The sequence below is a fragment of the Chrysoperla carnea genome, chromosome 1 (assembly GCF_905475395.1).
Source record: "Chrysoperla carnea chromosome 1, inChrCarn1.1, whole genome shotgun sequence".
Lineage (NCBI taxonomy): Eukaryota > Metazoa > Arthropoda > Insecta > Neuroptera > Chrysopidae > Chrysoperla > Chrysoperla carnea.
Genome location: NC_058337.1, coordinates 111,149,098 through 111,171,238, shown reverse-complemented (window position 1 = coordinate 111,171,238; position 22,141 = coordinate 111,149,098). Strand labels below are relative to the sequence as shown.

The 22,141-nt window shown below is 29.4% G+C and overlaps 4 protein-coding genes across 4 annotated transcripts; 2 read left to right on the top strand and 2 right to left on the bottom strand.

The window, feature by feature from the left end:
- The first annotated feature begins 544 nt into the window (after positions 1–544).
- On the top strand, positions 545–4,955 carry LOC123303122 (cell division cycle protein 16 homolog). The gene is made up of 9 exons (XM_044886249.1): positions 545–683; positions 744–896; positions 959–1,138; positions 1,202–1,364; positions 2,263–2,778; positions 3,180–3,426; positions 3,513–3,665; positions 3,737–4,089; positions 4,645–4,955. The coding sequence occupies exons 1-9, from the start codon at positions 603–605 to the stop codon at positions 4,851–4,853; spliced, it is 2,055 nt and encodes a 684-aa protein (XP_044742184.1). The 5' UTR covers positions 545–602; the 3' UTR covers positions 4,854–4,955.
- Positions 4,956–6,798: 1,843 nt separating this feature from the next.
- LOC123305140 (WD repeat-containing protein 61-like) lies at positions 6,799–9,498 on the top strand. The gene is made up of 6 exons (XM_044886767.1): positions 6,799–6,925; positions 7,042–7,169; positions 7,289–7,455; positions 7,656–7,891; positions 7,958–8,145; positions 9,191–9,498. The coding sequence occupies exons 1-6, from the start codon at positions 6,923–6,925 to the stop codon at positions 9,450–9,452; spliced, it is 984 nt and encodes a 327-aa protein (XP_044742702.1). The 5' UTR covers positions 6,799–6,922; the 3' UTR covers positions 9,453–9,498.
- Positions 9,499–10,657: 1,159 nt separating this feature from the next.
- Positions 10,658–12,576, bottom strand: LOC123305250 (protein YIPF5). The gene is made up of 2 exons (XM_044886914.1): positions 12,377–12,576; positions 10,658–11,474 (listed from the first exon to the last, which is right to left on the bottom strand). The coding sequence occupies exons 1-2, from the start codon at positions 12,504–12,506 to the stop codon at positions 10,771–10,773; spliced, it is 834 nt and encodes a 277-aa protein (XP_044742849.1). The 5' UTR covers positions 12,507–12,576; the 3' UTR covers positions 10,658–10,770.
- A 1,437-nt stretch (positions 12,577–14,013) lies between these two features.
- On the bottom strand, positions 14,014–15,110 carry LOC123305556 (nuclear receptor-binding factor 2-like). Its single transcript, XM_044887311.1, has 2 exons — positions 14,949–15,110; positions 14,014–14,881 (listed from the first exon to the last, which is right to left on the bottom strand). Exons 1-2 carry the CDS (start codon positions 14,970–14,972, stop codon positions 14,081–14,083), a joined length of 825 nt encoding a protein of 274 aa, XP_044743246.1. The 5' UTR covers positions 14,973–15,110; the 3' UTR covers positions 14,014–14,080.
- Positions 15,111–22,141: the final 7,031 nt, after the last annotated feature.

Below are 22,141 nucleotides of genomic sequence, written 5' to 3'. Positions count from 1 at the left end.
TCCGTAAAGATATTGCTTTTAGATTGGTGGGGTAATTTAATACTCACTAAAATCTTGAAATTGCAGATTGTCAGTTATCTTTAGCTTCATAAACCTCCTATAACATTTCAGAAACCATTGAGAAGGGAGCGTAAATTTAGTTACTTTCTTGTTTTGGCATGTGCGTTAGACATAACTTTCAATCGACAAGTTTTATAGCTCCCAACCTTATTATTCAGATTGAAATCTTATCGATTGAGCATAAATCGGCAGCAAAGTTTTCAAGGTTTTCGCGTTTTTGTCCCATTTTCTTCACATATAAGATTCTTAAATAGCCACACAAACGGAGCGATCGAATGAGCAATCTATGTAAGTACAAGTAATTTTCTTTATAAGTTTTTCGTTAACTTATCCTTGCGTCCACCTAGTGAACTCTGAAAAAACTAAAATGTATTTGTTTAAAAGGTGTATATCCATGTTGAAAGTGGTTGAATACACAATTATTGAATACCACTACAATAGATGTATTTCCATTTCGAATAGATTCAAGTTAATTGTCACAATCGAATAAAATCTATTTAATAAAATCATACATGCATTTAACGATCAACAAATTTTAAAAAATGGATACAGAATTAAAACCAAGTGAAATTATTATTAGCATTGATAGCTATCGTCGTTTAGTAAAACATTACATGCATTTGGTTTGTACTCAAATTATCATATTTTTCCTAACGAAACGCTCATAAAAAATTTTTTTGTAGCATTTATACGGTGCAGCATTATATTGGGCCGATAAAGTCGTTGCGTTAAGTAAAAATGATCCGAACGATATATATTGGATGGCACAATGCATGTACTTACAAAAGCAATATCACAGAGCCGCACATTTAATTCGTAGTAGAGGATTAGAAAAAGTAAAATTTACAAACTTTACATATTCTGAGTAAATATTGTAAACCTTTTTTTGCTGTTTTAGATTCATTTACAATGCCACTATTTAACAATAAAAAGTTTATTCGAAGCTGGTGAATTAACAGAGGCTTTACAAACTATTGATTCTGCTGATGTGAATACTAGTTTTCAAAATACATCACAATTTACTAAAATCGGCGAATCGATTGATACAAATCAAATTTTTGATGAAACCCCTAAAAACGTAAGTAGTTTAGTTTTTCTGGCTTCGCACAAGTTGTGATAATAATTATTCGATTTTTAACAGCAAGTGCAGGCTGGAATATTTTTATTAAAAGGTCGAATATATGAAGCATTAGACAATAGAGGAATGGCTCGAGATTGTTATAGAAATGCCTTACAATTGGATGTTTATTGTTACGATGCTTTTGAAGCTTTAATTCAACATCAAATGTTAACTTCGTCAGAAGGTAAGTGAAAATTATTCTACATATAAATTTTACTTTTTAATTGATTCTTTTATTTATGAACAAAACGAATTTATGCATTTGAGATTGCAACTTAGAATTCTAAGAAATTATCAATTTATCATTGTATTAAATGTTAAAATATTATTATCCATTTTTTAAGCATTTAGTATTCCAAAAATTGCATGCAATTATTTGAATCGTAACTAATATTCGAGAATCACGGCAAGTTTGTAGAAAAAAATATCGAAGTACCGTTGCCGATACTGTCCCTATTGTCCCATCACTCGACGTTCCTCTCACTCAATCCCATTATTTTAATTAATATTACATCACACCAGCAACGTTGTCATATTTACCAAATTCTTTGTTCTTCGCTCACTATAGAACGGATTCTGAATGTTTAGAAACAGAAAATTGAGTAAATCTGATCTGTTGAATGATTCGATAAGTGATCATCAGAAACTCAATAATAAAACAACAAAAAATTGTTGTATTTACCCCCTACCACTATTTATCGAGGGTCGAAAAAATATTTCGTCTCTTTGAGCTAGAAATTTGTAAATTTTACCCCTGTTTTAAATTAAGTTTCTTGCTCTATATGCTGCTTACTTCTAAGCACCATAAATTTTGGAATAGGTAGTAATTCAATAGTAACCGAATATTCGATGTCTCAATAACTAAAGCAACGCAACAGTCGCAAATTTCATTGTAATTTTATCTGTTGTTGATCCAAGCAATTGCATCTTCTTAAAAATTTATACTGCTTAGAATTAGCAAATAAAAAGTCGTTTTTTTAAAGCATTATCTCAAAAACAATACCCAACAGTTTTTAAATCTGATATAAAAAATGCACTCATCAAATCGAAAATTTTATTTCATTTTTCTTTTTATGTTTTAGAAACAGAATTGTTAGAATCTCTACCAATATATCAGCAATGTACTCAATCCGAAGGACAAGTATTAAAATATTTATACGAAATGAAATTACGAAAATATCATTCCACATGTAAAATCTCCGAGAATGAAAGTTTACCATTTCTGACAGCATTATCGTCATCACAACATGATAAAACTACACGATTATCGACTACTGATAATATTATACTACCAAGAGATACAATGTCCTTGGATATAAGTATACCAATGAATAATATATTAAGTAAAAATGTGAAAATACAAAATTTATATAATACGAAAAAAACACAAGACTCGAAAAAACAACAAAATGAAACTGTTATTGATAAATTACAACGTAGTTTAGATAAAGCTGTTAGTGTGGCAGAGAAATATTATTATAATTGTCAATATTCATATTGTATTAAAATTACTGAGGCCATTTTAAAAGAAGATCCATTTCATAGTCAATGTTTACCAGTGCATATTGCGTGTTTGGTAGATTTAAAAGAATCGAATAGTAAGTTTTTTTTGTTATAAAAATCAGGGAAATCTATGAAATATCAAGAAAATCTTGGAAAATATTCAATATAAAAATGCATTTTCATATATTTTACGGATTTAATTACATTAGTCATTGATTTTTAATCAAATAACAAAATCGATAACTGATTTCTCAGATTTAATGATATTGTCCGAAATCTCATATGAAAAGAGATTTCTTGGATCAATTTCAAGCAATTTATTTGAACATATTGTTTTTCTTGACTTTGGAATCATAACCACTCAAGAAAACGCCGAAGTGGATTATGTAATTAAAATCGGGAAAAATTTTAACGTCATTTGTTTAAAAATCAATATTAAGGTGGTTATTAGTTTACAGCTAAAAATGCTTATTAATTTTAAACTTTCCTGTTTTAGAACTATTTTATTTAGCTCATCGGTTAGTAGCCTTATATCCCGATTTAGCAATATCATGGTTTGCTGTTGGGTGTTACTATTATGTAATTGGTAAAAGTGATCCAGCTCGGAGGTATCTATCAAAAGCAACAACATTAGATCGTTTATTTGGACCAGCATGGCTCGCTTATGGACATTCATTTGCCGTTGAGAATGAACATGATCAAGCAATGGCTGCATATTTTAAAGCTTCACAATTAATGAAAGGGTAAAATTATTATTTCAGATATTTTGAAACCTTTTAACGCTTAATATTCATTTTTTATTTATAAACATATTTTTTATAATTTACAGTTGTCATTTGCCATTGCTGTATATTGGTTTGGAATGTGGTTTGACAAATAATGAACGATTAGCTGAAAAATTCTTTCAACAAGCCAAAGTGATTGCGCCTGAAGATCCATTTGTCATGCATGAAATGGGTGTTATTGCATTTCAGAATTTAGAGTAAACAAACTCGATTTATTTAACTCTTAATTGATTTTGTATTATTTAACACTTACTTTAATTTTTTTTAGCTATAAAACAGCCGAGAGACATTTTCGTGATGCATTGGCTCGAATAAATACAACAAATGGTTCAACGCTAGTAGAAAAATGGGAACCATTATTAAATAATTTAGGGCATACTTGTCGGAAACGTAAAAAGTATCATGAGGCACTTGAATTTCATAAACAAGCATTAACTGTTGCACCACAAAATGCTGCCACCTATTCTGCATTAGGATATGTTCAAGCTTTGTTGGGACGCACACAAGAAGCTGTTGAATCATTTCATAAAGCTTTAGGTTTACGAAAGAATGACACGTTTAGTATAACCATGTTACGATTGGTGGTTGATGAACTGTTGGAAGAAACACCACCATTTGTTGGTAAGTTTCAGAAACGGAATTCTATTAAAATGCACATCATTTATGATTTTTTTTCTGTCTTTTCTAAGAAATTATATTTGTTGGATGTAAAACAGAGCTAACGCCACAGCTTTACTATCTAAAAAGTATACAAAATAGTTCTGTTTTTTTTTTTTTATTTTTTTTTTTTTTAAGAATATTTTTATTGGCACGCATATTATTTAGAATATTTTAATGTTCAATAATATTTTATTAATTTTTTTACGCGAAATAATTAAGAAATAGTTATTATAAATATTGGACAAAAATTCTTACAAACGTAATTAAAAGAATAAACAAGTAATTAATCCCAATAGGTAATATGATAATGTTTGAATGAAATTAATAATTTGCCTGTCTACGCCATGTAATTGATTACAGTATGAAGTTATAAATATTTCTGGGAGGTATCGTTTATTACGGCTTTGCATTAAGCGAATACATTATCGCTTAAAAAAGGAAACACTTAACTGTTTATGTTTTGCGATAGACGAAAGCTGTTAGAAAATTTTTGCTAATAAAATTGTGTTTTTTTAGGTGCTCCGGAACAAATGCCAGATTTTGATATGATTTCAACACGAAAATCAAGTTCGGATCGTACTTTATCAGATATAAGTGGAATAATACCTACTTCGCCAGAGAATGATACAATACCTATTGTAGACAATAGTGCGATGAATGAAACTGGCAATACAACTAATGCTAACAATACATGCCTGAATGATATGAGTATGAGTTTTGATTAGCGACGACGGATTATTAGTCAAGCGAATAATGGAGAACAATTAAGAGTATGATTTATTAGCAACGTCATCACTTTTATGTTTTACATTTGATCTCTTTGATATATTTAAAAAATGGTTGTTTTGTTGTAAAATAATGTAAAATTTTTAAAATTATAGATCTTATTATAATAGCAATTAAAATATTTATGTGTTTTATACAGAATAAATTAATTTAAAACATTACTTCGATTAATTTTTTTTTAATTTTGAGTATAAATTCAAATACATCTTTCTGAAAATGAAAGAGTTATAATAGCAATTTTAAGTATTAAGAAGCTTTTTTTGATAATGTTTTGAAGATCTGACCTTGAAATCGTAATTTACAACTCAAAAATAAAATTTGGTGAAAGTATCAGCAAACAAGTGAAAAGAAACAATTGACTGAGTTAATTTTTGAAATACCATGCATAGTCAGTGTTGATTTCTTTAGCACATAACACATACAAAAATGTATAGACAGTGTTGATGCGCAATCCTTTGTTTTTTTGACGTCACGTAAATAACAAAAGATAGACACACACACAACTGATATTCCTATATTAATACATACTATAAAATTTCCGCCTAATTGACGCCCTCACGGGTAAACAGTGATGTTTACGAAAAAATGTTTCAAACAAAAGTTGTTTAATTTTTGATAAGGAACATTTTTTACATTTAAACTTTTGTTCTATCTCTAACCGTTTACAAGATGGGTCCTACGGACCCAAGACCCAATTGACCTATGATGCTCATTTACGAACTTGACCTCACTTTTTACGTCCTGAGTACGCTGTAAAAATTTCAGCTCGATATCTTTTTTCGTTTTTGAGTTATCGTGTCCACAGACGGACGGACGGACGGACAACCGGAAATGGACTAACTAGGTGATTCTATGAACACCTATGACAAAATTTTTTTCCTAGCATCAATATTTTTAAGCGTTACAAACTTGGGACTAAACTTAATATACTATGTATATTTCATATATGCATGGTATAATAAAATGGCCAATAAATAAAGTAGTTCGCGATCGCAAACATCTAGGATCATTATCGATTTTCACTTTCTTCTGCTAAACAAATGGGTATCTATAAAGATCTATATAAAATGTAGAACTCGTTTCTGGAAAAAATACACTTGCATAAAGTTCAAGGAGCTTATTTTCAAATTTTAACTACCCCATAAAAAGTTATCAAGTCAAGAGTCAACCACTCAATGTGCTAAGCAAATCGGTTAAGACATTACAATAGCTTTCTTTAAATTCATAAATTTTGTATGTTGAATTGAAAATATGCCATTTAAACTTGTCGCTTTTTAATTCTTATCATAATATAAACAGCAATAGGGTATTATCGTTAGTCAAAAATAAATCATGAAATTTGAAAAAAGTTAAAATTTATGTAAAAATATACTTAAATATTCTGATTTCGAGTCATAAAAACACATTTTTCTTTTAAAATAAAAATTCGTAATTTTTAAACTGTATATCACGTGACTTAAAACGCGGGTAAGCCCTGCTGTGATGTCATAGCGGTATGTGTCATAGACCATCAGTTAGTTCAGTGTAGACAGTTGGGTATAATATATTCATAGAAAATAAGTATTTATATTTATTATAATCATGTCTATGGAATATATCTGTCAAACTTATTTGTGTTATTTCGTATAGTCATACGTATGTTACGTCATCAAATTGGATGCCCGCGTTTTTGACAGTTTAAAAACGGTTTAAAATTTAATTTAAGTTTTTGGCAAGAAAGCGTGTATATTTTTCCGAAATAAATTTTTGGTGGCTTTTTATTAGCAAAATCAACATTTTGAAGTACTTTTCCAAAAATAGTGGAATACCCTTTCGATACTTTTGTTTTATTTAAGATATTAGGTCTATTGGCTGAACACTTAGCTATACGTCTATGGTTTCAGAATCACATTTTTGACAGTTAATGTATTTTAGGTTATGTTGCAATAATTGAAAACATAAGGTCGGAAAAAAAGCAACCAACAGAAAACTTAAAGTTTTATTTTAATACACTTTTACTGCATATACTATGGTAATGTAAACAAATACTTAAGAATATCAATAATACAAGTATTTTCTCAGTGTAACTTAAGTATTGTTCTGTTAAAATTATTTAAATATTTAATTTTACCGGTATTTTGTTTCTAGTACTCAGTTTTACACAAGAAAGAAAATGCTCACGATGATAGTATATGGAGTTGTGCATGGGGACGCGTAATTAAATCTAAGGAACTGAATGGAAATGATAATGAAAAAGGAGAAGGTGAAGAATCGAGGTATGTTTGTTTTTTAGGTGTATTGATTTGTATTTACTAGTCTGCTTGTGTATCAGTGTATGAAAGTTAAATTTGTTTAAATTGAAGACAGTTTACTTATACGCATCACTTTTCTACAGAGATTCGAATTCTTCACAAGAAATTCTTGGAGAGTATTTATTATCAGGCGGCGTAGATGATTTAGTAAAAGTATGGGAATTAAAAAATGATCGACTCGAACTTAAACATAAATTAGAAGGACATTCGTTAGGTATTGTTTCTGTTGCTTTAAGTGCTGATGGAACACGTAAGTACTGTTATCTAAAATATTATTCAATTTTATAGAATGTGCCTGACATTGAGTTTTAAGCTTTGCAAAAACTTAACTGTTTTAGCTTTTTTTTTTATTGTTTCTAATAATTTTATTATAATTTTCCTTAAAATTCTCTCTTCATGTACTAGATAAATAAATTGTTTCTTGATTAAAATAAAAATACTCTGCAATAGGTTGTGCATCTAGCTCATTAGACTCTAGTTTACGAATATGGGATATACAATCCGGGGAAAAATTATCAAATATTGAAGTAGGCCCTGTTGATTTATGGACAGTAGCTTTTAGCCCTGATGGTAAATATGTCATATCTGGTTCACATGCTGGAAAAATTTCACTTTATGGTGTAGAATCAGCGAAACAAGAACATACTTTCGACACCAGAGGAAAGTTTATTTTAAGTATTGCTTATGTAAGTTTTTTGAAACAATTTTATTGAAACTGTAAAAATAAACTGTCCACTTTCAATTAATTCCAGAGTCCTGATGGAAAATATATTGCTAGTGGAGCAATTGATGGTATTATAAGCATATTTGATATGACCTCTAATAAATTAGTACAAACGTTAGAAGGTCATGCTATGCCAATCCGGACATTATGCTTTTCACCAGATTCTCAACTATTATTAACCGGATCCGATGATGGTCATATGAAATTATACGATGTGTAAGTATTTATTACTTACGAAGGGAAAATTAATCCCCCCAATCGGAAAATTAGGAATTACCAGGGAGTATAATTGAAAAGAAAGGAATTATTCAATAAATCAGAGATATAACAGAGAGATATTGGATTTATATGACCTAAGACTTTGAATTTTTTCCAAATCACAAAAAAACTTTTTGAAATTTAACTGGTACCTTTTCTTTGGAATTTTATCGTTATGCTTAAAAAGATAACAAGAAAGAGAAAAAGTTTTGTTCCTTTTTTTGGATTTTATAAGGTAAAGAAGACTCAAAAAACAAAAAATTCTGTTCACCGCATTCTAAAATACCGCTGGAAATCTGGTCATAATATAGGTTTCAAATAGCATTTTGAGCGATATTGTAGAAAAATCTTAACCAATCGATAAATCCGATTTTTGTATCTTTTATGTAAAAATTACTCTATATAATAAGTTTTATCCAATTCCAAAACAAAAAATCGTTTGTGATTTTTTTGAATTTTCTGAAAAATGAACCCATTAAAAACATTCCAAACAAATGGGGAAAAGTTTTCGTTCTCCAATTTCGATTAAAATAAAATCAGGTTCATTTGATGATTAATCCATAGTTTCCGAGATTTCACCCAAAATCCGGTTTTTTTCGTAGTCAAGTTAACTAAATTTTCTTTATTTTTGCTTCAAATTATTATTGAAAAATACAAAAACACAATTATACGTTCAATTTTCGAGATATTCTTTGAAATTGCATAAGGAAAAATACAAAACTGAAATTTATCCGATCAAAAACTACTTTCTATAATAACGTTAAACTTAGTGTTAATCTGAGTACCTGAAAAATTCGGAAAATAAGTAAATTATACTGGAAAATGGAAAATCGCTAGAGACTTTCGAAATTTGATTATTGTAACCGAAAAATTCTGGAAATATGATAAATTATACTGGAAAATCGGAAATCATCAGAGACTTAAGAAATTTGATTCTTGTGACCATTCTAAATCGCATTTGATTTGACGAAATAATAATAATAAACTTCTGTTTGTTTTTTAGACAACATGCAAACGTAGCAGGAACATTATCAGGTCATGCATCATGGGTATTAAGTGTTGATTTCTCACCAGATGGAACACATTTTGTATCAAGTAGCTCGGATAAATCAGTTAAAGTATGGGAATTATCAACAAAACAATGTGTTCATACATTTAACGAGCATAGTGATCAAGTGTGGGGCGTTAAATATAATCCGGATAGTAATAAAATAATGTCAGTATCGGAAGATAGAAATATCAATATTTATGATTGTCCGAAGTAATTCATTTAATTATTGTAATACATAAACTTATTAATAAATTTTACAAAACGACAAAATTTTTTTTTATTTTTTGGGTCCTTCTTCCTTAATTATAAGTATCCCATGCATAAAAAAGTAAATATATAATTGAGATATTCACTCATTGAGTTTTAATGATTTCATCATCAACGTAATAACATTGCTTACATTTTTTAAACAAATACTTTTATTTAAAAATATAGGCAATATTTATTACCTAAATGGTACAAGTGAAATTTTAAAAACTCCCGATAAAATGCGGTATTTTTCTTGTAGCTCTCCAAACTGAACAACAAACAAAAAATCAGTTCATCTGTTTAGAAGCACCGTTGCCACAGACAGACAGACACAAATACATAGTGGTTTGGTGTGGGGGGTGTAAAATCATGAAGTGAAAACTCATCAAATATAACATAAAACCGCTTGAGAAGCTGACTCACTTGTCTGTATAAAATTTTTACAATTCAAGATAAGGACTTTCCTATTCGACAGGGTTATAATTAACAGGATTCTTTTTCAAATATACCCAAGTGGGATGTCAAATAATAGAGCATGACGTACATTACAAAACTGCCCCTACGCAAGGGGGTGTGGGGAGGGGGAGTTGCACGTAGGAATGTTGCGCAGCAAAACGACTAGTTCATAGCTAGTTGATAATAGTTGCGTGTCGCTAATCGCTGTACGATTTCTAGTGTCTAGAATCTATCTAATCTATTTAAAAACGATCTAGCCTTCCTGTTTGATAATCAAAAGATTGGCATTTTTTCTGAATTTTGTGAATTTGCGGTGATCTTTTTAAATTTTCTTTCAATTAGATAAAACTCAAGATATTGTTTATCTATTAAAATATTTAGAACCGATGATAAATGTTTTTATACACGTTTATCAACTCTCTCTCTCATATGAGACGTTTTTTTTTTTGGATCGCTGCTAGTAGATCAAGAAGAGACAATGTCCTTACTAATCGAAACTTAATTGGAGCTCGTACAAATATTTTTTTTTACAAAAGCAATAAGGCAATTACAAAAATCAACTTTAAATGTCAATATATCTATCTAACTCTTTTTTAAAACTTATGGCGATACTCGGATAGATTTGTTAGTTTATTTGCACGCCAACACAAAAGTGCAAACAAGTATTAAATGCAGTTAATTTTTGTTTTTTTTTTTATTAAAAATGAAAATTAATTATTATTAAGAATTAAGTATTTTATTCTCTAAAAATTACAAAATGATTGACAATTTTAGTTTAGTAAGAAATTTGGGACACAACTCGTAACAAAATATACATTTTTTTGTGTTCAAAACACTACCAAAAGTGCAAAGACACCACATACTAAAGCACATGGATACGCAATTAATGGTCGTTGTGAACTATCTCCTGATACAGATACAAACAATCGTGATGCTGATAAACTTGACCATATAACAGCTAATGCAGCTAACGCTAATCCAAGTGTATTATGTAACGAAACAAATACACCCAATGCTGATAACGCCACTATTGGTAACAGGCAATATCCTAAAATTGAGGCCACTCCCATTAACGTGAATACGCCAGCCGTGACAGACATTAATGTCAATAGACAATACATTAAAATACATGACATAACTGATAAACCATAAATATAACCAAAATTAGCTTTGTTCCCGGATAAAAATAAGCATACAGCTAATATTAAACAAAATGCAACCGGTCCAGCTAAATCGGTATCTTTGATTAAGAATTCAGCATCATCTACGATACTGTGTGAATGAAATGGATTTAATACAGCCAGGGTTTTCATTAATATACGATCTGGATATATTTCTAATTCTTCTAATAACGGCGGTTCATCGAATTCACTTGGCTCTCCGCCATCAGCCATTTCTGATGGTGTTTCTGGTGTAAAAATATTCGGCACATTTGAGTAGTATTGTTGTTGAGGAACATTTTGATTATAATAATTTGGTGGTTGTTGTTGATCGTAACCATTTTGATCGCCCACGGTAAAAGACTGGAAATCTATAAACAAAAAATTGGAAATTAGAATTTTGAAAATTAGAAAGCAATTTACTTTGATGTACATTAATGTCCTTGGGCTCCTTAAAATTTGGAATTGGACTTATTGAGGAATAACTTGCCCTAGATCAAAAATATTGATAGGCATGATTATGATTTCATGTAAACCAGGTGGGAAGTAAGAATCGAATTGGTAAAGATATACAGACACTATCGTGTGTTTAGCAATCTCCAGTTAAGTTAATTTGGAGTAGATAATTAGCGTGAACATAAGGTTTTTGAGGGAAAATTATGATTTTTCCCCGTGATTGCGTTAATTTACTGATCCGCGAGTTGGCCTTGCCTTGAGTGGGGTCTAATTTGGCACGGGTCTGTGGGTTTTTTGACTAAGTGTGATTATGTCCATTCACTGATCCTCAGAAAATATGAGAAAAGTTCAACAAACTTAGATAGTATTCTATTCGCGCAGATCATCTATTCCAAATTATGTTAACGTGAGACTCACGCTAAACACACGATACTGTCCGCATAATCTCACTCTTATTTAATACCCACATTCACAGCGTCAGCTCTAAAAATTGCTTTGTTTCAAATAAAAACCACTTGTTACGACACTTAACAAATACTTTAATGATAAATAACATTCTTCGTTTTGTACCTTTATTGCTTTGTCACCAGAAAGTGATTAGTTTACCATGTGTTAAGGTCAAAATAAAACGTCAACTTCTAAAAGTCACAGAACATGGCACAACCCGAACATATTTAAAATCATATCATCCAATTTGGATCACATTTATAATCATAAAACTTCATAATAAATATCAAAATTGAACGAATCATTGAAATGTATTTGAAAATTACACGAAACTTTTGCATAACTATAACCTTTCAAAAATGTTATATACCTAATTGTTGTGATTGTAAATTATTGTAGTCAGTTTCTGTATTAAATCCCATCGATGGTTGTTGTCCATACTGCGATGGAGGAATATTCCATGCATTAAATGGATCATTTTCTTGTTTGTAATTTGACATTTCTAAAATATATTTGACATATACTTTAATTTATATTTTGACGTGTCGAATGCATGTAGTGTAAAATTTTAACACTAGATTGCACTTTATATTTAGAATTGTGATAGAAAATTACACTAAACCTGGATTGCTGACTACTACGTAGGATTGCAAGCAAACATTTTACGTTTTATATTCAATCTCTCTTTTATTTGTAAAAAGCTACAAAATGCAAAATTTTAGACCACTTCATCAAAGTTTTTCAAAAATTTCGAAAATTTTAACATTCCCCAAGCACTTATAGATTTTAAAATCGGCGGTAAATTATTTGTAAACAGAAACAACAATTGGCCTTCCGTCTTTCATTGTGAAATTCAAAAGAATTTATTTTGTTTATTGCCTTTCATTTGAAAGCGTTTATTTCATAATCACTTGATTACTTTTATCCCAACATAAATACTTTTATGATAAAACTAGTACGATTCTTCAACAATAATCATAAAACCAGTAATTAAATTTAAATACTGCATTGACCTGGGTCATCTAAATACTAAAAATCATAACATGTTAATTGATTGACTTTTAAGAACACAGATTATAATTTTTAATTTATGTAATAAACTATAATCTGTGTTTAAGTCCAAATTACAATGGTTAAAACTGTAACTAATGTAAAAACAAAATTAAACAATTCGTATCTTCATATTAATGTTTTAATTTGTGAATCATTTAAATACTTTCAATTACCGTTCGATACTTACAATCAAACTAAATCTTTTATCTATGCTTACAATATATAGAATTATCTTCGTCTATTACACAAATATTATACAATTCAGTAAATTATCAAAGATGAACTCTAGTATTTAAAATAAATAAGGTATTCCACTATTTTTGAAAAAGTACTTCAAAATGTTTATTTTGCTAATAAATTGCCACCAAAAATTTATTTCGGAAAAATATTTACGCTTTCTTGCCAAAAACTTAAATTAAACTTTAAACCTTTTTTAAACTGTCAAAAACGCGGGCATCCAATTTGATAACGTAATATGGGTATCATATTATGGGTATGACGAGGGCTTACCCGCGTTTTAGGTCACGTGATATACAGTTTAAAAATTACGATTTTTAATTTTAATATTTTAAAAGAAAAATATGTTTTTATGACTCGAAATCAGAATATTTAAGTATATTTTTACATAAATTTTAACTTTTTTTAAATTTCATGATTTATTTTTGACTAACGATAATACCCTATTGCAAATTTTCTCCAATGAATAGTTATACATCTCCCAGAAGAAAAAATTATGAATTATCTACTTCATGACTGGTGATAACTACATTATAGTCGAAACACGTATTCATAATAAAAAATAATTGATCTAGACATTGGAGTGAAGTTGAAATTTTATAAGTTTTGATATTTTTTTCCTAAAAAGATCTCTAAATAGTTTTAATAAAAGGCAAAACAGGTTGGTACGTAAATAAATAAAAAAAATTTTACAGTTTCATTCAATTTTATTGACCGAACTGTACATTACGTTTGTAATTTATTCGATTTTCGTTAAAGCATATAAATAAAATCTCTGAATTTATTAAGTTTTTGAATGATTTTCACTTGATGAAGGTGGTGTTTCACGTTTTTCCGGTGACAATTCTTCAATTACCGAATTAATATCTGAACTAATTTCACTACATGGTGAACATATAAACGGCGACGTGCCATTTGATGAATCCACAACCGTTTTTAAATTATTATTTTGATTTGATTTAGATTTCGCTTTTTCATCTTCTAAAATACGAATTTTTTCTCGTAATAATTCCACTTCTTTGTTACTGATTTCCAATTGAGTGATTAATTGTGAAACTAACGAATGTAATTGAGTGTTTAATGTACGTAATTCTTCAATTACGGTATCGTCACCTTTTGGACGTTTTGTTCCGACATTATTTGTTAACGTAGTACTTGTATTACTACAATTATCGATTTCATCGTTATCCACCGATTGATTTGATTCATTGTCGGTGTCTTTTTGTATTAATAGTCCTAACAATGAGTCAGCTTGATTCATTGTTTTATAAATTGCAACCTGTAAATGATCAGATTGATGTTTATTACCATCAAGTTCACTACTTAATAACATATTTGTAATCTTTAATCGATGATTTTCAACTGCCTTTAAATAACTTTCATATTCCTGTTTTTTCATTTTAACAATATCCTGTTGTTTGATATGATAATCGTATTGACATTGCATTGATTCATATGCTTTGGCACTGGTTGTTATTTTCATAGCTTCTGTTAAATATGCAGCTGCCTTTTGATGACTGTTAATTGCTTCATCAAAACGACGATATCGTAAATGACGTTCAGCAAATCTATATTCTTGATGAGCCTGTATTGTGTGTGTTTTGTAACATATTTTTAATACGTTCTCTAATTATATTTGATTAATTTATTACCTTATTTAATGGTGCGTCTTCCATTTTTATTTATTATTTAGTTGCCATAAGTGTGTTCATTCAAAAATTTTATTTTGATTAAGAATTTTTGTAATATCCATTCAATGTACGTTCGACGTTCGTGATCTAATTTCATAACAAATAAAACCACTACGCATACTTTTTTTTGTTTGATACTTTTGACATTCATTACTTTCATTTCACACTAGTGTACTCTATTCGATATTTTGTGAAGCATACATTTAAAATATCAATGTAAACAAATATGAGGGAAATTAAGATGCATTATTTTTCTAAGGTTTTAAAGCATGTGATATTTTAGCAAAACGAACCTTTTACCTAGAGCTGCTTACCTATTTCTTCCTTCATCCATATTTACTCTAGTTAGTAAAAAAAACTGTGCAAATAGCTTTGATGGGAACCATTAAAAAGCCACCTCACCCGCGTAGTTTTCTAAATTGCTTTCAGGTTGCTTCAAAAGCTGTGTTCTGTTATAACTTACATTGGAGTCTTTGTTTTTCAATTCTTTTTAAAGTATACTGCTCGTTTCTTCTCCTGCAGTAATTGTTTTTACCATATTTATAAAATTTTTTGGAAAATCTTTTTGGCTGCACAGATAGCTGTGTTTCCCTCGATAGTTGTACATAGTTGCATAGTTTTGCAAATCTTTCATCATACGAATACGAATAACAAATCATTAAACAAATATTTACAGTTGCTACCAAAGATATTTAATAATGTAAAGGATGGTTTTCTTAGAGATTCGCAACTTTAAATTAAAAGAAAAATATTTTTAATACCAATGAAATTTACTTTGTTGGTGAGATAATTTTAAGCTATTAATGAATGTGATCGGTTAAGTGGCCGCCGTGGTTGGGGTGTAGATGGAGCAATCTGGTTGTCCAATTTGCACACACTTTTCGCAACAATTGCAATCGTACGTTTTGAGATATGTGTTAATTAAAAAACTATTATTCCTTAAAATATGGTGAAAAGATAAAATTAATTTCTAATGATCCAATATACCTTAAAAGCAGAAAATTTTCTCCCTGTGCTGATTTATCTGAATTAAATTGTTCTACTCAATTGCAAATGCTTTTTTTTCACATGTAAGTATTATGTTGTTATAACATAATAACATATAATATTACATTACAGTACCATTACAACATAAAGTTATGTATAAACATTACATTGTATTTATTCCATTCATACAACAAAACATTTCTACTCCAAATACAGTAGAATCTCGATAACTTAAACCACAATAGTGTAAAAACTTCTTAAATTAATAAATTTTCTTCTTAACTTCCCATCACAGGATTCTAAATCTCTATTTTCTATTACTTACAAAGCCCCTATAACTTAAACGAATGATTCGAATAATTTCGGCAATTTGGACCTGAGTAACTTCAAGTTATGACCATGAAGGTTATAAGCTTCATGCATATGACGACCTCTATAACTTAAACCATTGTTTTATCGAGGCCAACTTTTTGAACTTGAAAGTATGTTTTCGAGCCTGATAGTACAATTCAATAGTTAGAATTTATATTTTTTTCTAAATATAAGTTATTTTAAATCCGAATTGAAAGATCAAACTACTCAAATTAAACTGCGTGCTTTAAAAATGTACTTTGTTTTTTTAAATGTTGGCCTCGATAAAACAAATCAAGTATCCCGGTAATGTACTCTATTCCGTTAACTACGATAAACACCAATAGATGCCAGAAAGAGTCATATTTTGCAGTTTATTTCAGTTTTTCCTGAAAACATGGATAAAACGAAATTTTACAAAAATGAAACCTAGCTAGACCGATTTTCTGTCCCGAAATGTATGCAGGGGTTAGTATTTTCAAGAAAATTGGTATGTAGGGGTTTTTTGGGACGAAAAATCGGTCTATCGGCAATGCTCGATCATCCAGGTACTAGCCCTTGCGTGTATTTTACGACAATACCGCTCAACCGAAACTTTGATGAAATTAAGAGGAGTGCTAGCTCGCATGTTTGGCCGTTCATATGCAACTTTTAACCACGAACAATTATTTAATTTCTACGAAAACCCCACGACGATGAAATTGCAGAACATCTATTTTTATATAAATCAACTGTATAAAATAAATATATAGTATTCATGTGTAAGGTATAAAACTATTATATTATTACTCGAACATAACTAGTAGGTACCTACCCCTTCACTTTTAATGGTATTTTAAATGGTATTTAATAATAAATTATTTAATGTGATGTATTAAATGTCTACTGTTTGTTAATATTCAAAACATACTCAATGCAGGGTGGGTAATTTTAATCGATAAGTTGAAAATTCATGTAGGGTAACTAAAATAAGGTCTAATTTTTAATAAAAAAATGTTGGATTCAAAGTGGGACATCTTTTAGACACCTTAAATTTGAGGTTGGATTTCAGGGTCATTTAAATTTCTCCATGTATCATAAATGTTAAAACATAGAAGATTACTTTAAATGTGAGAGCTGTTCATAAAAAAGGAAACATCTTTTGAGGTCACTATCCGTGAAAGTATAATTTTTATCAAATTTCTGATTCTTATAAGAAAAACAGGGAAGGTTTAACTAGGACCAGTAGTGTTTATAAAAAACTAAGAAAGTTTATTGAACCATTTGATCGTCTAATCATCGAAAGCCAGTAAAACCCTCAAAATGATTTTTGAAAAACTATTGTAAACATGTGTACGACTTTGGTCATTTTTATACTAGATTTAACATATTTGTGTGAAAAAATTGCCTATATTTAAAATCTTTTTGGATTAACAAATTCCTATGTTAGTGCGCGGGATAGCAACTCTTTTGATAAATGATCAGTACATATTTGAAACTTCCTGAGTGGCTTCCTTTTAGCGAATCTATCAAACTTTCTCTCCACGACTTTTTTTCGAAAGTCCTGCATTTTCAAATGAGCATGACAGAAATATGACCGAAATATATAACTAAATATCTTATTTGCTTGAAGTAGTATCCTTTCATTACTTAAAGTAACGATTTTGAGGTAATTTTTGGATTCATTTGAAGGCAGCGTCAAATTCAAGATGTTTAAAGGTGCCCCCTATCAATTTTTGTTTGAACAATTTTGGTATTTCAGTGAATTTACAAGAAAATATCTTATCGAATAGAATGGTCCACCCTGTATATGTTCATTTGTTAATTGTTAGAATTACATTCATGTAAATGTACGTGGAAGTACTTGGCTTAGGAATTAAATCGAGCATATTCAGCCAACAGTTATTTTGAGTATAAACAAGTGAAAACAAACAATTGACTGACTCAATTGTTGAAATACCCTGTATAGAAAGTATTGAATGCGAGTGCTTGCATTATTTTGAATAAATTAAAAAGTTTAAAAATACAACAATTTTGGCGACCTTTCGCTTTACGAAATGTTTACGAAAAAATGTTTCAAACAAAAGTTGTGTATTTTTGTTTATAAGAAAAATTTTCTATATTTAAACTTTTGTTCTATCTTGGTTAACAAGATGGGTCCTACGGACCGAAGAACTAAGTATATAACTTTTTGAGTTATCGTGTCCACACACAGACAGACAGACGTCTGGAAATGGACTCTTTTTTAGATTTTTTGTTTGACATTTTTTTGAGACCTTTAGGGCCCATACGTATCAATTTATTTGCCCATGTAAATATGATATTTTTCAGTTATTTCATCGTTTTGAAGGTTTGAAAAGAAAACCATTTGTTTGGTTATTTGAAATATAATAAAATAAAATGAAATAGGAAAAATTTATTGTATGTTTTTTCTTTATATTATTCTTTATTATTTCCGCAATAAATTTTGATGTGATGTGTAGGAAAACGGAAAAGAATTTAGATAAATCAGCTCATTGAATTCTGACATTAGTTTTCAAACAAATAAACACAAATAGACATGTCGAATTGTGGTGTGTTTTTTTAAGAGAAAGATCTTATTTATTAAATAATAAAAATATATAAGTAGATATTAAATAAAAATTGTATTCGTTTTTTACAAGAAATTATGTCATTTTCGACACGCCAACTGTGGGATTACATTAAGAGAAAAAAATCATTTTAACTCAAGAAAAATAATCTATCATCATGCAAGCCAGATTAAGTTTACCGAGATAGAAGATAGAATTTGACACTATAGGGATTCTTTAATTTGGAAATTTTCAAGATGTCAATTGTGGGATTACTTTCTTACTTTCACGGAAAAAAATCATTTCAACTAAAAAAAACTCTATCATCATTTGCTCCAGATTAAGTTCCCTAATATTCGAGACGAACATAACTCTTTATTTCGTCTTTTGACTCCCTAGATGTGGAGTCAAAGGCCGATATAAAGCGTTTACCCAAGGGTAAAGTTTGGAATATGTCTATTTTGTGTTTAGTATAATATTGATTCCTAAAAATTCAGCTAATTATGGGTTAGGTTAGTTAATTATGAGTTGAGTTAGTTAGTTATGGAAACTTAATATAATACATGGAGGTGACATGAACGTAGATTTAATGTAATATCTTTATTGGTTCAGTATACAAATACATACAAGTTATTCGCAATCGGCGAATTTGTCTATTATCCAAAATATTTATCCAAAACGTGTTGGTTATTTTAAAGTTAGATTAAAAGGCAAGATTTCCATTATTTGGAAGGATCTACATCTTGCCTTTAAACATTGAAAGACCAGCCATATTTTTTATTACGATCTTCTTTCTCTCCTTTGTGGGTTTCTCTGTCAGTATTGTTTTTTTTTTGGTCGGAATTACTTGCCTTTGCTTTGCACCCACCCAACTTTGCATCAACGCCCTTGAAAGTACTTTGGTGTTGATTGGAAATGTGTCATTTATCTTCGACAATTTTAGAGATATACTTCATCAACTCAAAACTTTTTTGTAATCGATAATAATTATTTTGAAAGAATTTTTCAAAGCAATATACGATGCATATACACACACAATGATTTTATACCTTACTAAAGTCCCAATTTTACCTATTTTTTAGCCTATTTCTTTATGGTTTGCTATTAAAAGCAAAACTATGTGTGATGTTCGTAATAAAGAACACGTGTGTACTGAAATTACGTGTTGGTATATCAGAGGACTAAAGGACATGTTGATCTCTTGTCTTACATTAATTTGAACTACTTCAACAAAAAATTTTAGAAGTAAAGTTTTTGGTACATGTGGTACAAACATCTCTCAAGAGAAAAACTAGACATAAATAGCAAATTGATACTGACGATAATTAATTGATCAAAGCATTGAGGAGAATTTGAAATTTTTTTTCAAATAACTAGAGTTTTCATAAATTATTATTATTTTCATAGATAATTTTACATTAAATAATGTATATTATGTAATAAACTTTTGACAATAGGTGAATTCGTCTAATGCTAATAACATACACAAAATAATATAATAATTCTAAAACAATAACGTAACAATATTTTGGGGTTCATTTTCTAAAATATCTATTATTCTAGTACTTTCTACTTCATGTAGATATGCATATAAATTTATATAGGGATTAGTTATTACAAGAATCATAATATAAACAAAACAATAGACATAATTTAGACTTATTAAAATTTGAATAAATTACATTCTATTCAACTATAATTCTTATGGCAACGTAGAAAGGTAAATTTTATACCGAATGTTCAAAATAAAACCTTTTGGTATAAGAAATTAATGTTCGGAAATTCTCCTTTTCAGAGCTCCAGGTGTGAGCAATTTTGTATGGCCTGTCGAATTTCTGCTGAATCGGTTGAGCCTTCGAAAAAATATTTCGAATGAAAATTGTTGGTATTTTTATGCAAAGCATTCTTGCTATTTAAAGCTATGCTCTATTTCTATCGGTTTGTTACATTTTCCCCATTATACCGAATGTATCAAAATAAAACATTTTGGTATAAGAAAATAATGTTCGAAAACGCTCCTGTTTAGAGCTACAGGTGTTAGAAGTTTTGCACAGACTGTCGAATTTCTGCCGAAATGGTTGGATTTTCGAAAAAATATTTCGATTGAAAATTGTTGATATTTTTTAGAAGCATTCTTACCTTTTAATGTTATGCTCTAATTGTAACATTTTGTTACATTTTCTGTATTTCTGACAAAAATGTAAAAGACGCAGCAAAACTTTAAATTGTAAAAGTTTTTCATAAAAGTTATGTCATCAAATTTTGTTCGAAACATTTTTTCGAAAACTCAACGAATTTGGCTCAAAGTTCGACATGGTATGCAAGATTTCTAACACCTGCAGCTCCGAAGGGGAACATTTCTGGGCACACGTAATACAGTATGTATTTTGACTATAATAAATATCGTATGATTTCTCGAAGAGCAAAAGGGATATCGGAGGGATTCTAAAAGTATTTTAGACGGGCTTTTGCTTTTTTTAGGTCAAAATATTTCGAAAAGCTTATGAATTAGATAAATTCTGAAGCCGAATTCGAAATTCAGCACCCCAAAGTGTCAGACATAAGTCGTCATTGTCGGAGAGAATATTATCTTCTTTTTAGATTATGGAAGAAGGTAAATATTCATCAACTTTGAGCCTTCATATCAAACTTTTTTTAGTTGATAGCTTGTCTAAGGACTACAGTCACACAAATTTATGACAAATAAATCAAAAAAAATGATTGTCAGTCATGGGGATTGTCGACAGAGGTGACAACTTAAAGCTTTGGAATAATTGTCGTTTTTTGAATTTTTAATTAATTACAGTATCAATAATTAAATTTCTTAATTTGTGTGTTGAAATTATTAACGTAGGTATAAAAATTATTATAATTAAAAAACAAAATATTTTGATAGGGTCTGGTGACGAATGCAGATTTTTTGAATTTCAGTTCTGTACCGATACCACTGATTCATTAGGCAGATTGTATTTTAAGCGTCGAGTTTCGCCCCAACTTTCCCAACACGTATACAGAATTTTCACTTAAAACAAGTGAAAACAAACAATTGACTGAGTTAATTGTTGAAATACCATGTATAGGCAGTGTTGATAACTCTGTCACATTTCACATACATACATATCTGACATATTTAACTGATATTCTCATATAATGCGCAAGTGTTGATGCGCAATCGTTTGTTTTTTTTGACGTCATGTAAATAACAAAAGATATTCACTTTGATATTCCTATATTAATACATACTATAAAATTTGTACCTAATTAACG

Excerpts from the sequence above, each read along its gene's own strand:
- LOC123303122 (XM_044886249.1), top strand. The coding sequence starts at position 603 with ATGGATACAGAATTAAAACCAAGTGAAATTATTATTAGCATTGATAGC. Across the intron at positions 684-743 it reads TAAAACATTACATGCATTTG|CATTTATACGGTGCAGCATT; the intron begins GTTTGTACTCAA and ends ATTTTTTTGTAG. Across the intron at positions 3,666-3,736 it reads ATTGCATTTCAGAATTTAGA|CTATAAAACAGCCGAGAGAC; the intron begins GTAAACAAACTC and ends AATTTTTTTTAG.
- LOC123305556 (XM_044887311.1), bottom strand. The coding sequence starts at position 14,972 with ATGGAAGACGCACCATTAAATAAG. Across the intron at positions 14,882-14,948 it reads AAGACGCACCATTAAATAAG|GCTCATCAAGAATATAGATT; the intron begins GTAATAAATTAA and ends CACACAATACAG.
- LOC123305140 (XM_044886767.1), top strand. Across the intron at positions 7,456-7,655 it reads TTTAAGTGCTGATGGAACAC|GTTGTGCATCTAGCTCATTA; the intron begins GTAAGTACTGTT and ends ACTCTGCAATAG. Across the intron at positions 7,892-7,957 it reads TTATTTTAAGTATTGCTTAT|AGTCCTGATGGAAAATATAT; the intron begins GTAAGTTTTTTG and ends AATTAATTCCAG.
- LOC123305250 (XM_044886914.1), bottom strand. The coding sequence starts at position 12,506 with ATGTCAAATTACAAACAAGAAAATGATCCATTTAATGCATGGAATATT. Across the intron at positions 11,475-12,376 it reads TTTACAATCACAACAATTAG|ATTTCCAGTCTTTTACCGTG; the intron begins GTATATAACATT and ends TTTTGTTTATAG.